Source organism: Monodelphis domestica, chromosome 2 (genome assembly GCF_027887165.1).
Source record: "Monodelphis domestica isolate mMonDom1 chromosome 2, mMonDom1.pri, whole genome shotgun sequence".
Taxonomy (NCBI): Eukaryota; Metazoa; Chordata; class Mammalia; order Didelphimorphia; family Didelphidae; genus Monodelphis; species Monodelphis domestica.
Window position 1 is genome coordinate 324,634,293 of NC_077228.1, and position 14,208 is coordinate 324,648,500.

The 14,208-nt window shown below is 38.3% G+C and overlaps 1 protein-coding gene across 2 annotated transcripts in view; it reads right to left on the reverse strand.

Annotated features, from left to right (window-relative positions):
- Positions 1–8,066, reverse strand: part of CGAS (cyclic GMP-AMP synthase) — a 39,054-nt gene extending 30,988 nt beyond the window's left edge. Inside the window, exons 1-2 of one of the 2 annotated variants that reach the window (XM_007484196.3) lie at positions 7,287–8,065; positions 157–376 (exon numbers count right to left, since the gene is read on the reverse strand). In XM_007484196.3, coding sequence (XP_007484258.1) covers positions 157–376; positions 7,287–7,928 — 862 coding nt within the window. In that variant the 5' untranslated portion in view covers positions 7,929–8,065. Of the gene's footprint in view, positions 1–156; positions 377–7,286 lie in introns of both variants that reach the window. The other variant, XM_001373442.4, reaches the window with a different exon arrangement.
- Positions 8,067–14,208: the final 6,142 nt, after the last annotated feature.

The following is a 14,208-nucleotide window of genomic DNA, read 5'->3' on the forward strand; positions in this document are numbered from 1 at the left end:
TGTGAAGATTAATGAGTTAATATTTAAGTGTTTGTGTTCTATAATCTTATATTTTATAATTTATGTATTTATAATTCTGTAATCACAATAAAAGGCAAAGAGCCAATATAATCTATACAAACAGATCTTTAAGAATAGAGAATATTAACTTCTTACCTTTAATATGGCTTACTTCTGCCTTAATGATTTTCCTAAATTTAGAAAGCAGTTTAGAAGCTGATAATATTTCATTATCCAAAAATTTAATCAGAGGGTTTCCTTTTGGATTTCTTTTAAACTTCACGAAGTAAAAAGCACCACTTTCATCATATTCTTCTAGTTCAACTCTGGGAACTTCTAGTTTAAGCATGACATCAAATTCATTTGGAACAGAAATCTGTGGAACAGCAAAAAAAAAAAATTTACACTGAGATGTGCAATATTTTTTTTTGTTTGTTTTACTGAGTTGCCAAAATTAAATTTTCCCTGGAAAATTTGCAAAATTCCTAAAATTAAAATCTTATCGGGGGAAGATGGCGACATCTGCGGTGATGGTGGTGGCGTTTGTGACCTTCGGCTGCCTTCTAGGCCACAGCCTCGGGGCCAGCCGGGTCCTCCCCGTGGCTGCTAGATGTTTTGATGTGCAGATGTCGCACACGAGGAGAGAAAATTACCCACACGGGCCAGGTTTATGATGAATATGATTACAGGAGGATTCGCTTTGTTGGTCGCCAGAAAGACGTAAATGAAAACTTTGCAATTGATTTGATAGCAGAGCAACCAACGAGCAAAGTGGAAAGTCGAGTGATAATCATGTGATGGTGGAGGAGGAGCCCCGGGTCATCCAAAAGTGTATATAAACTTGGGCAAAGCGACTAAAACTGGGGCTTGTGGGTATTGTGGACTTGAGTTTAAACAACATCACCACCCCTGAAACCAGTTATATTCTTTGGACCTTGTACAAGTTAATGCATGTAAGAATTTTGGTGTTTTTTTTTAAAGTGTATTTAAGAATCACAAAACATAAGCTTTGTTTAAAAAATATTCCATGAATAGAACATAATTGTTGAGTATAATTTAAGTTTAAAGTGACTTTTTCCCCATGAAATTCAGCCCTTGAATTGCATTATTTTTTATGAATGTATGGTCAAGTCAGTCTTTTAACACATTGCCTTGGTCTCTTTTAAGAAAAATCAAAACCTTTCTGTTAGCAAATATTAAAATAAAGTTACTTTAATCTGTTTATATGTTGAATTGTTGATGATATTTTAGAGATTATAAAGACAACCTTACATAGATTAGAAAATGAACTGAACTCTTAAGTCAAAAAAATGAATTTCCCTTTCAGTTCTGATACTAGCTTTAAAGTCATTTACTGAATGTGATTTGTTTTTCAGGCATTCAGTAAATACTTAGTCTCCCTGCTCGAAGACCTGTAATGTGGGATAAATAATTGGACAAGATATTTCCTCTTGATATTTATGGGCTGCTTAGAGCTAAGTGACACAATGGTTTCAGTGTCCCGCCTGGAGTCAGGAAAACCTGAGCTCCAATCTAGCCTCAGTTCCTCTTATTAGATGTGTGACTTTTGTGACCCTGGGTAGCTTACTTAAACTCTGTCTGCCTCCATATCACAAACTGTAAAGTGGAAATAATAATAGCACCTACTTTGGAGAAGAGAGGGTCAAAAAACCCACAGTATTTACAAAGCATTTGGCACAGTGCCTGGCACTGGCACTGGTAAACACTATATGCTTATTCCTTATCTTTCCCTAGTCCTCCCAAATTGGGAAAATGAGGAAAAAAAAACATAAGAAAAGTCATTTCTACCCCAAAGTAGGACAAATTAGTTCCTTTATCATGGATATCCAAAAATTCTGACTTGCTTCTCTTTTGAAAAGACAAGTGTCTTGGGACTTCTCATTTTCAATTCATATTTTAGGCACCCCCCAACCTAGTTTTAAGATTTTCCAGTGTGTCAGAAAAAAATAGTTAATTATTGAAATTTAATTATATATTTTTAAATTGTCAGTGAAGAATAATCTAGTTGCAGTACAAGTTTTAATATTAATAATTAAAATATTATTTTCACCCCAATATGTAATTTGTAGGATATTCATTCTACCAATGCAGTTTAGAAATTGCTCTGCTATTTATAGTCAATATATGTCAAAGGGTACTTGAACTAGAGGCTTTTAACTACAGGGTCAGTTCACTCTCCACCATATCTCACTGACTCTTTTTTATAAGTCTAGAAAGACATGTTATCAATCTCTATATTTATTTTATATTTAAGCTTCATGTTATGTTAGTCATACTCCCAAGAGATGAGTCCACAAGAAACAGGAAAGGATATCAAATCATGTTCAATATTCAACCTACAGGTTGTCTGTCCCTAAATAAACTGGCATCAGATAATTTCACCTAGATTTTCATTTACATTTAAAGAACTATTAAAATTATTGAACACAAGAGAAAAAATCAGCAAAGGGAGTATCAATTTTGATGCCATCATGATATGTGTGTAATTTATTCTCTTAATATTATACTCTCTCTCTCTTTGTCTTTTTAACATCAACATTTTTGTTGTTCAGAGGACCTAAATTCAGATCCCACTTCAGACACTTAATTCTGTGATTTTTGTACAAATCATTTAACCTCTCTGGAACTCGTGACGTTTTGGTTTGGGTTGTTTTTTTTTTAAAATTAAACAAAAAAAGGAGAGATTGGATCACATGAGCTCTAAAGTCTTTCCCAGTTCTAAATTTATGAAAGCAGATCCTGTTTGGGATTTACAAGTTTTCTTCTGCAGAATCTCTCACCATGTTTCTTCTCAGAAATGTCCTAAAACCTATTTGTACAAAAATATTTAGAGCTCCTCTTTTTGTGGTGGCAGAGAATTGGAAACTGAAGGGATGTCCCTCAATTGAACAATGGCTAAACTAATTGCAGTATATGATGGTGATGGAAGACTGTTTTGCTATAAGAAATGATGAACAGGATGACTTAAAAAAGAACCCGAAAGACCTTCGTGGACTGATGCAGAGAACCAGGAGAACATTGTACACAGTAACAGCAATATTGTAGAACGATCAAATATGATAGACTTTGCTACTAACAGCAATACAATGATCCAGGAAAATTCTGAAGGACTTATGACAAAGAATGCTCTTCACCTCCAGAGAAAGATCTGTTGGGAGTAGAAATGCAGGGGGAAACATATGATTTATCACTTTTTTATTTGGATATATGTTTTGGGATTTTCATTCTAAAACAAAAATGAATAATATGGAAATATGTTTTGTGTGATAATACATTTATAACCCAGATTGAATTGTTTATCAGCTCCAGAAAAGGGGAGGAAAGAAGAGAGGGAGATAATGTGGATCATATGACTTTGGAAAACCTAAGTGGAAATCTGTTATTGCCATAAAAAAATTACATAAAAAAGAACTGTCCCCATACACACTTTCTGATTACTAAACATTTTTATTCCTTAAGTCTGTAAATCCAAAGTGCCTTATACATCTTAAGACATCCCAGAAATGTTTTTTGGATAATTGAATGAAAAAATGAACCTTCCTCAGTTCACAATACTTTACCATTGTTGGAACTCAATAGTAATTTAGTTAAACTACTATAGTTACAACTCTCAGTTTTATTTAGCAAAATTAACACATAGTTTCAGTTTTATTTTCACAAAATAAAATACTGTCTGATAGGAAATGCAAAATTATCCTGCAAAATCCCTTATGATTTAGGGGAAGTTGTCCACATAACCTTGATAGTCTTAGTTGGGTTTTGTAAAGAAGTAAAGCATTAGGGGGTAGCAAGGTGGCTCAGTGGATTGAAAGCCTGGCCCAGAGATTGGAGTTCCAGGGCACAAATCTGAATTCAGATACTACCTAGCTGTGTGATCCTGGACAAGTCACTTAACCCCCCATTGCCTAGCCCTTACCATCTTCTGCAATACACAGTACTGATTCCAGGATAGAAAGTAAAAGTTTTAATTTAAACAAACAAAGCAAACAAAAAAGTAAGGCATTAGGTTTCCTACCAACACAAATTAGTGTTTAAAAAGTGCCAAAAACTTTGGCACTTTTTAAAAAAAAATTGGAAGATGAGGGGATGCCCTTCAATTGGGGAATGGCTGAACAAAGTGTGGTATGTGTTGGTGATAGAATTCTATTGTGCTAAAAGGAATAATAAAGTGGAGGAATTCTATGTGAATTGGCATGACCTCCAGGAATTGATGCAGAGCGAGAGGAGCAGAACCAGGAGAACATTGTACACAGAGACTAATACACTGTGGTATAATCAAACGTAATGGACTTCTCCATTAGTGGCAATGCAGTGATCCTGAACAACTCGGAAGGATTTACAAGAAAGGACACTATCCACATTCAGAGGAAAAACTGTGAGAGTAGAAACACAGAGGAAAAACAACTGCTTGATTACATGGGATATGACTGGGGATGTAGACTAAATGAACATCCCAGTGCAAACATCAGCAACATGAAAATAGGTTCTGAACAAGGACACAAGTAATACCCAGTGGAATTGTGTGTCAGCTATGGGAAGGGTGGGTGGAGGGGAGGGAGGGATAGAATATGATTCTTGTAACCAAAGAATAATGTTCTAAATTGACTAAATAAATTAATTCAAAAAAATGAAGGTCAAACAACAATCTGATGGAGGATGGGAATTCAGATCTTTTGGACTGCAAGTTCACTCTGATACTTAAAGGGGTACCTTTCATCTGGGTCCTGATGCTCATTATAGACCTGACTTAAATGGTCTTCCCCCAAATGACATGCTTGTTTCTTTTCTCCTTAGCTGAGAAAGAGGAGACTTTGGGGGAAAAGAAATGAGAGAAGAACAATTCTCTTCATTCAGAAAGCCCTCTAAGAGTGGCTGACGTATGAGATAAGTGATTATGTTCTCTAATTCCTGAATTACGTAGTTTTCCAGATTTTGCATCCCCTCCACCAATTCTCCTCTACCCTAAGCTACAGATACCAATGAAAGAACAAAATAGAGGAGTCCTAGGCTTGTCAATGTTCTGTGAATCCAATCTGATTGTCCTAATAGTGAGAGCAGATGGGAGTATTAAAATCACTTCTAAAATCCAAAAAAAAATTTTTAATAATTTAATTTTAAAATAAAATAAATTAAATTAAAAGTGCCAAAAAGTTAAAGTTTACAAGTAGGACTTCAAAAAGTATGGGGGAATTGCTCCCTTTTGTCCTAAGGCTTCACAATTCTGTTACTGCTATCATTTTGATGATGGGCAAATTGGTAGGGGCAGTCCAACCTATAATCTGTGTCAAGTTCATTGTTCTTTTGTAATTAATTCTTCCACTTCTAAGTATGAGTCAAGGTAACTCTGCACCCAAGGAGGGTGGCAACAGAAGTATCATTGGCTCCAGAAGTAACATGCCACCGTTCCATCCCCACCCTCCCAGCTCCATACTACCACCCTCAAGGCTTAAGATCATAAAGCTTCGAGCAGGAAGGATTCATTCCAATCTCTCCTCCAATGCAGTGGGAAAACTGCAAGCCTAGGAGTCAGGGGAGACCCGGCTTTGAATCCTGCTCCCCAGGATCAATAGCTGGATGACCAGAAAAGCTCCTTCACCTTTCAGTGGTCCCAGGTAACTAACTCCCTCAAACTCTAAGTTGGACAGCAGTTTGTCAAACTGCAATTTCTCCACTAATGAAATCACAGATCAGGACAAAACTAATAACAAAATATAATCCTATTTCTTTTAGTCTACACTGAAGTTTTATTATAGTTTTCTGCTTTCTCTCCTACATTTTTGCATTTTGAAGTGCTATATAGATGTCAATTATCAGAAATATTTTGGGGAAGGTAGGTGGCACAGTGGATAAAATGCTGCAAGTTAGATTCAACTTTGTAAGTTCACATATGACCTTAGTTGGGAGACCTTGGACAAGTCACTTAACCCTCAGTGGATTGAGAACCAGTCCTAGAGATGGGAGGTCTTGGGTTCAAATCTGACCTCAGACACTTCCCACCTGTGTGACCCTGGGCAAGTCACTTAAACCCCACTGCCTAGCCCTTACCACTCTTCTGCCTTGAAACCAATACACAGTATTCATACTAAAACGGAAGGTGGGAGTTGGGGGGGAGAGGGGGTCAAGGAAGAAGGAAATATTTGAATTCCACCCCTGTCCCTTGACCAAGCACTCCGCTTAACCTTTGGGGACCTCGGTTTCCCTAATTGTAGAGTGGGGTAACCTACTCTCCCAAACTGTTTCAGGGCAGATTCCAATGAAATGTAGGCATTTTAATGTTATATAATTGCATTTCACATCTGAGAAAACCTAAGCCTACAAAGCTTAGAAGACACGCTCAACAGGTGGGGATGTGTAGCATCCCAAGCATATTCACATCTATGAAATATAAATGACTGTATGGCGACTGTGTCTCCAAGCATAAGGTTATACCAATGAGGCTTGTGAATGTAACCTTGAACTGGCCAGGCGGCCCTTGGCTAAGACAAACTCATTAACATGCTCGGACTCAATTACCCGGGAAAGCACCAGGGTTTGCAATCTACACGCCCAAAGGTCTACCTTGCCACCCAATCTTAATTGTCTACACTTTGTGCTGTGGTTACTACGTGCTTGGGAGTCCCGCCAAGCAGGACAGGAATAAATTCAGAGGCAAACCCATGAACTTCCTCTTGGCCTTTCTCCCTTCCATGGAGCTCCACTGGGCTCCTCAATGACTGTCTCTCTCCTCTGGACCTTCTCCTTCCCCAGGCTGTAACCATCTCGGCCTGCATTTCCTACCTTAATCTCCTCCTCCGCCTCGTGTTCCTTTGTTCTCATACTCTCCTACCAAAGGGAGTATCATAGGGATTGCCTGCCCTATCCAACCACTGACTTGTCCGTGTCTTTCATTTCCACCCTGGTTCTCGGTTCCTACCTCTCCTCGGGTCCCATCACAAAGGTGAGCCCCTTCCCTTGTGGGACCCTGCTGGTCAGGGAAGTCCATTAAGGAAAACCCCACAGGGATGCAACCCTTTCCGTTCCAAATCCAGCTTTCTTTCTCGGATTCCCAGGAGAGAAATGAGAGGCTACCTCGCCAAGGAGGCGAGGGAGATGAGTGTGAAATGTTGGTGGCAAGGGGCCTGCAGAGAAGCAGAGGTAACGGAGGTAAAGCTTAAAGATCCCACAAAGGAAGCATTCTGCCAACGTTACACCTTTAGAGAAGCCAGCTATTATCCTTCGCACAGCAGAGACGGGGAGGTGGGAGTGGACACACGTAGTCAACTCACCTTCACTTGCTCGTAGTAGCTGCCTGTCCCCAGCGCCACGATGCCTTTGAAGGCTGGGTCGCGGAGGGGCAGCTGCCGTTGCAAGTGGTCCAAAACCTTGTTCACCAGCCCGCAAGCTTCGGACCTCTCTTGACGCCGCAGCCTCAGTTTCTCCACCACACGCTGTAGCCTCCTCCTAACCGAGTTCTCCCGTCCCGCTGGACCCCTCTTTTCCTTGGGCAAAATTTCCGGCTCGTAGGATACAGCTGTCAAGGCTCCAGAAGGGCGATCCTCCCCGAGATCCGGTCTCTTGTCCCTCTGCGTACCTCCGTCCTCTGGGTGGGGAGGCTCCTTCTTAGCTGGCAGTGTTCCGGGGGCTCTGGCGGGGAGCTTCTTAGCTGGCGGAGTTCCGGAGGCTCTGGCGGGGAGCTTCTTAGCTGGCAGAGTTCCGGGGGCTCTGGCGGGGAGCTTCTCCTGGAAATCTAGGGGTTTCTTTTCTCGCAGAGATTCCGTCCTTTTGGAGTGAGGGACATTCCCTGGGACCGCGTCTGTAAGATCGGGGACAGCCTGAGAGGGGAGACGGGGAGCCGGGGTCCGTGCTGTAGACTTCTTGGCAGAACCTTGGCCCGAACTCCTGCGCCGGGTGGCTGGAGCCTTCTCCATCCCGAAGCGCCCGAACTCTCGGTGGCTCTCTCCTCAGCGGTCTCAGAGCTAAAGAGAAGGTCCAGGAAGAGGTGGCGTGGGATAAAGAGTGGGGGAAGAGGCAGGCAGGAGGTGGGGATCGAGGGAGGTGGAATTCTAAGGAAATGAAACTTACAAATCAGGCGGGAAGTTTCCCGCCTCAAAAACTAGATTGAAGGGAAACTCCCAGTTCTTCTAAGGTTCTCTCTTTTAGCCAATTAACTGGGACAAGGTAAAATAGTTCAATGTATTAACTTATACAATCAACTTTATAACTTTTCACAGATCAAAAAAAAATCCTTTTAATATGCAATATGTCCTTTGTATGAAATCACTTGCTTTGTACAATTTGGCCTTAATTGGTAAGATTTCAATACAATTTTTCATCATAAAACTACACTTTATCATCCCAAGAGCTTATTTTTCCAAGTCTACTCTAGATTATAGTCCAAAGATTTTTTTAAAGTATTTATTTATTAATAAAATTTATCCACAAATGTCCCAGACCCTCCTCACCCTGTCACATCACAGAAGGTATCCTTGGAGAGACCAGCATGCTCATACAAATTAAGTCTTTTGTGTTACTACCTTTGTGGTCAATCTCTGAAGGCAACATTCATAATTTATTCTTCCAATATTAATTCTGTAGCTATATATGATGTTCCCTTGGTTCTACTCATTTCACTGTTCATTATCCCTCATAGTTTATTCCAAATTTCTTTTAATTATCCTGATCATCATTTCTTATGACGTAGTAGTGTTCCATGAAAAGCAAATAATACCGTGATTTGTTTAGACATTCCCCAATTGATGGGCACCCCCTCAATTTCTAGGTCTTTGCTACCAGAAAGAGAGCTGCTACCATTGGGAGAGGTAATTCTGCTCAACAAAGAGCTTCTTCCTGAACTCACCCAAGAAAGAACTTACTGAAATCTTTAAAAAGTGTAGCAAGCTGGGCTAGGAACATGATAGAAACTGCCAGTTCCTCTTCATGTCTTCCAAGTCTTTTTTTTTTTCTTTCAATACCTGAAATAAGATTGTCCTCTTCAATCTTTTTTATTGAAGCCCAAAGTCAGAAACATTCCTACTTGATGCTTGAAAAGATCTGCCCTCCCAATGTCCCGAAAGGCATTGGTTGAGAACTGAAGCTCTCTTGTCTATTCAACTCTGTCCTGCCCATAATGAAGGCACGGCATTCATCTCCTACAATAGAAGAGAATCCCATACCAATGGGCCTTGAGACAGTGTTTACACGAGTCCAAACTTGTTTAGTATTAATTTCCAGTGCCCATACATTTTCAATCCAGTTTAAATAAGATGAAATTCATTGAATGCCAAATTGCTGAGAAGAGGCAAATCTTTCACAGTTGATCATGTTTTCGTGGTTCTGCTTATTTCATCTGGCATCAGTTCATGTGGGTCTTTCAGTTTTTTCTGAAATTATCCTGTTCATCTTTTCTTATAGCACAATAATATTCCATCAACCGTCCTATATCACAAATTGTTCAGTCATTCCCTGCAGTGAACCTTTCATGACTTCATGGAATGGAGTTCCTCTTCCCAAGTGTTTGTGGCATACCATTCCTGCTGAGTACGCCAAAACATAGTAATCTCAGTTCAAGGCTGCATAAATAGTTCCAAGAAATCCTGGGGATGGGTTAACTCCCCTGTTCACATTCTGGGGAGGATAGATTGTGTCTCTCGAGAAGAGCTTTAAATCTGGTGTGCTGCTTACAATAAACGTTCATTATCCTTGCTTTGATAATGTTCCAGTCTTTCTTTCTTGCGACTCTGTAGCTGTCCCCAACAAGTGGCACCCAAACAGGGACCAGCCTCCAGTTCTTTTATTGGTTCTTCTATGAACCCCCCTCGGTTCTTTTTGGAGAACCCCTGACTTCTCCAGTTCTTCCATGAACCCCCTCGGTTCTTTTTGGTGAACCCCCTCGGTTCTCTTCCGAGAACCCCCGACGCTGTGTGCTGGTCATGCAGAGTCCCAATGCTACTGAGATCCCCTCGGTGGTGAGTATATGAGATACTCTAAGGGTGAGAGGGAAATTATATTTCAGTTCTTCTAATTTGTATTTTAATAGGAATAGGTATTGGTCTTTTCCTAGTATTATTTTTTGTCATTGTTGTTATTTTTCCCCTGATAATTGCATTTGTTTGGTATAAATAAGATGGGTAATATTCCGGTATTCATCTCAGATGAAGATCAGGTTGCAGGAATGCTACTTAGAACAGTCCTAGGGTTACAAGGAGATAAAAGTAAAAGGGAGGCAGTTAAAAGATTTTGTCCAGTATGTCCGGAAATTAGCCCCGTGGTTTCTGGATCAATATAGAGTGACTCCAGAAGATTGGGAGTGGATTGGATCCAAATTTAATGGCAATTAAGAACCATAGCCTAAATTTGCATTAATTTACAATGTTGTTAAGTTATATTTGGAGGATAAAGAGGCAGAAAAGAAAATTCTGTTGAGTAGAAGAGGATTTAAAGTTCTTTCCTTGAGAAATCCAGTCAGCCTCATGAACAGTTCACCTCTAACCCCAACTGGGAGTAGATAGTAGTTTTGTCCACATACTACAAGAGTATTTTGTTAGAAATCATAAGTCAAAAGAGAGAAAGTTTAGATAGATCAGCATGTAGAGTTCAGGGAAAGTTAGGGAACCAGAAAGTCAACTCAGCCACTCAGATCTCAGTAATCTCAGTAACTTAGTTCAGCACAGCTTCTTCAGTTAAAGGCAGTACACTGAAACTGTTTTAATGATTTTTCTCCCTGCAAATATTTCTTCTTTAGAATGGATCCTAAAACACTGATTTCTTTTTCAAAGCACGCTTGTCACAATGTTGTATGTTTCTGTTATCATTGTCTTTGTCACAGTCTCGTCTCTATGTATTCTTAAATTGGACACTCACAAAAAGAAAGAAAAAAAATAGGATAGTTGCAAGATTGAACTTGTCTGTCAAAAATCCTCAGCAGAGGACAAAAGCAAATACCTGTTCAATGATTTTTTCCTCTTTCTTCCTTTGGATGGGCCCCCAAAGGAGCGAAAAAGAGAAAAATTCAGAACAGAAAAAAGGAGATTTTCACTCCATAATTAGAGGCTACTTTTCATTTAAGATTAATGGTTTGATGTACACAATTTGGGAGGATTGTTAATGATTTTGATATGATACAAATATAATTTCATGTATAATGGTAACTATTTGTCAGTTAAATGTGAAATATTAACCAGATTTTATTGAGCACAACAAAACTCATGGTTAGAAGTTTGTTTTGTTAGATCTTGCTATGCATAATGGTTTCAGTGAATTTGAGAATTGTCTAAATGCGACTGATAGCCAGTCGAACACAGAGAGGGAATGTTTTATTCTATAAGGACAGAAATTGCACTGGCTACTTTATAGATGTAAAAGTCATCCAGAAAAAGTTGTTATGTTGTTGAGAAGAACTTATTCTAGAAATTAAATTTGGGATTTTTTCAAATCAGATTTATTTTCATGCATGTGCTGTCAGGAGTAGTAAGAAGAAATCATATGACACACAAGAAGCTTGCCTTTGTGCGTGACGCCCCCAAAGCTAATTGGTTACATTCTGTTAATTTCACACAGATTTTGACTGATTATGGAAAGATAGCCCTGGCATTGGATAAAGTTTATATGTCTCAATATGTTAATGTTACTAATAATGGGAAAGTTCAAAGACCAGTAAATAGAAGTGTTACATTAGGCATTCAAGCTTGCCTAACAGGGGAGTATGCTTTTATAACTACAGTAAAAGATCATCCTGAAGCTTTGAACATTGCTGAATTAACACACAAAGGAGTTAGATATTGGAATGTAACCTGTAGCAATTGTAGGGTCAATCATTGTGTAGGATCACAAGTGGACGGGCCGGTCTTAATCATCAAGCGACCACACATGGTCCTTTTTGCCACTGAACATAAAGATTCATGGTATGGTCATCCAGGGGATCAAATTCTTCATGTATTACAACAAAAAATAAGACCATGACATAACGATGTATTACTTGTATTGCATTAGGCGTAGTAGCATTAGTTTCTGCATTGGCTTTTACTATAATAGGTTCTGTATCTTTGGCACAAATAGTTTCTAACTTACATACTCCTGAACATGATGTCAATTATTTGAAAGCATTGACTACTAATGTAACTTCAGCATTAGAAAGACAAAAAGAAATTGATATAAGTTTTTACAAAATTATTATGATGTTACAAAAAATATGATTGATCTAATGAATGAAGTAAAATATTTGTCATCGATAACACACATTAAAAGTGATTATAGGTATACTGCATTTTGCTTACTACTCATAACAGTAAATAATAATACAAAAACATTTGAAAAAATAAAATTACAATTACAGAGATTATGGGACCATGAAAACATCACCAAAGATATTAATGATTTGGGTATATTAATTCAGAATATTGATTCATCTTTATAGGAAAACCTTGTACCACAGCATATTGCAGATTCTTTGTATAATTGGATTGAAACAAAAAAGGGATTGTTTTCCTCCTTATTTCATGATATTACTCTTCTTGTAGTTGGTGCGCTTGTGATTTTGTTTATCTGCTTATGCTTGCCTTGTTTACTAAAAGCTTTAATGACTAGTTTTGCTGTATTGCAAAAAACTATTAATCGGACCCTGTACCAAAGGGAATTGGATGGCATAAACAAAAAGGGGGAATTGCAGTGAACCTTTCATGACTTCATGGAATGGAGTTCCTCTTCCCAGGTGTTTGTGACATACCATTCCTGCTGAATATGCCAATACATAGTAATCTTAGTTCAAGGCTGCATGAACAGTTCCAAGATCTCCTGGGAATGGGTTAACTTCCCTGTTCACATTCTGGGGAGGATTGGGGAGGATAGATTGTGTCTCTCGAGAAGAGCTTTAAATCTGGTGTGCTGCTTACAATAAACGTTCATTATCCCTCTTTGATAATGTTCCAGTCTTTCTTTCTTGCGACTCCACTCCGTAGCTGTCCCCAACAATTCCCCAGGTGATGGGCATCCTTCACTTTCAGAAAGAGCTGGAAGGACCCATATGGATTGATGCAGAGTGAAATAAATAGAACCAGGAAAACACTAAACACAGAACAACATTATTGTATGATGATCAACTATAAAAGAATTAACTCATAGTAATACAATGATCCAGGACAGTTCTAAAGGATTTATGGCAAAGAATGCTACTCACCTCCAAAGAAAAAAACTGTTCGGACTCAGAATACAGATCAAAGTATGCAACTTTTCACTTTAGTTTATTTGTGTTTTTAATTTGGGATTTTGGCTTTATATGAATATTCTCTTACAACAATAAACAATATTGAAATGTAGAAATATTTTTGCATGACAAAATATGTATAAATTGTTTGCCATCTCTGAGAGTAGGGAGGGAAGGGAGAGGAGACAATTTGGATCTTATAACTTCAGAAAATGTATTTGGAAAATTATTATATGTAATTGGGAAAATAAAATATTTTTTAAATGATGCAAAGGGAATATGTATGTAATTTTTTATCAATGAGAAGAAATCAATCTCTACTTGTGTTTCTTCAGTAGTCAAATCTTGCTTTAATATGGAAGATATACTAAAACTTTTTTTCTTCTTTCCTATCCAAGTTTAAGTTTTTGTACTTTTTTTGGCAAAATGTCTTCTGTGCCAGCATTCTGAAAGCAATTGTTTCCTTCCAGAAAAGAAAGTAGTGAAATTCAATGGAAAGTCCAATTGGAATTTGGAGACCAAGAAGTTTGCTTTTAATTTTGACTGTCTCTTACTATGGGGGTGGGAGAAAACTTTGAGTGAATCACCTAGACTCTCTGGGTCTCAGTTTCTTCATCTGTAAAATGAGAAGTCTGAACTAGATGAATTATAAGATCCCTTCCAACTCTAAATTGTATTTCTATGAAAAGTTCCTATGTCAGCATTTATCATTAGCTCCTATTATATATTTCCTTCTTAAGCTCCTTTAGTTTCTCCTTTAAAAATCTGGATGCTATACCATTTGGGACATATATGTTTAGTACTGTTATTACTTCATTTTTTTTTAAGCAAGATGTAATTACCTACCTTGTCTCTTTAAATCAGATCAATTTTTGCTTTAGCTTTGTTCCAGATCATTATTGCTATTTCTGCTTTTTTTACTTTAGATGATGAGTAATAAGTTCTGCTCTAGCCTTTTACTTTTACTCTGTGTGTGTCACCCTGCCTCAAAGGTATTTCTTGTAAACAGC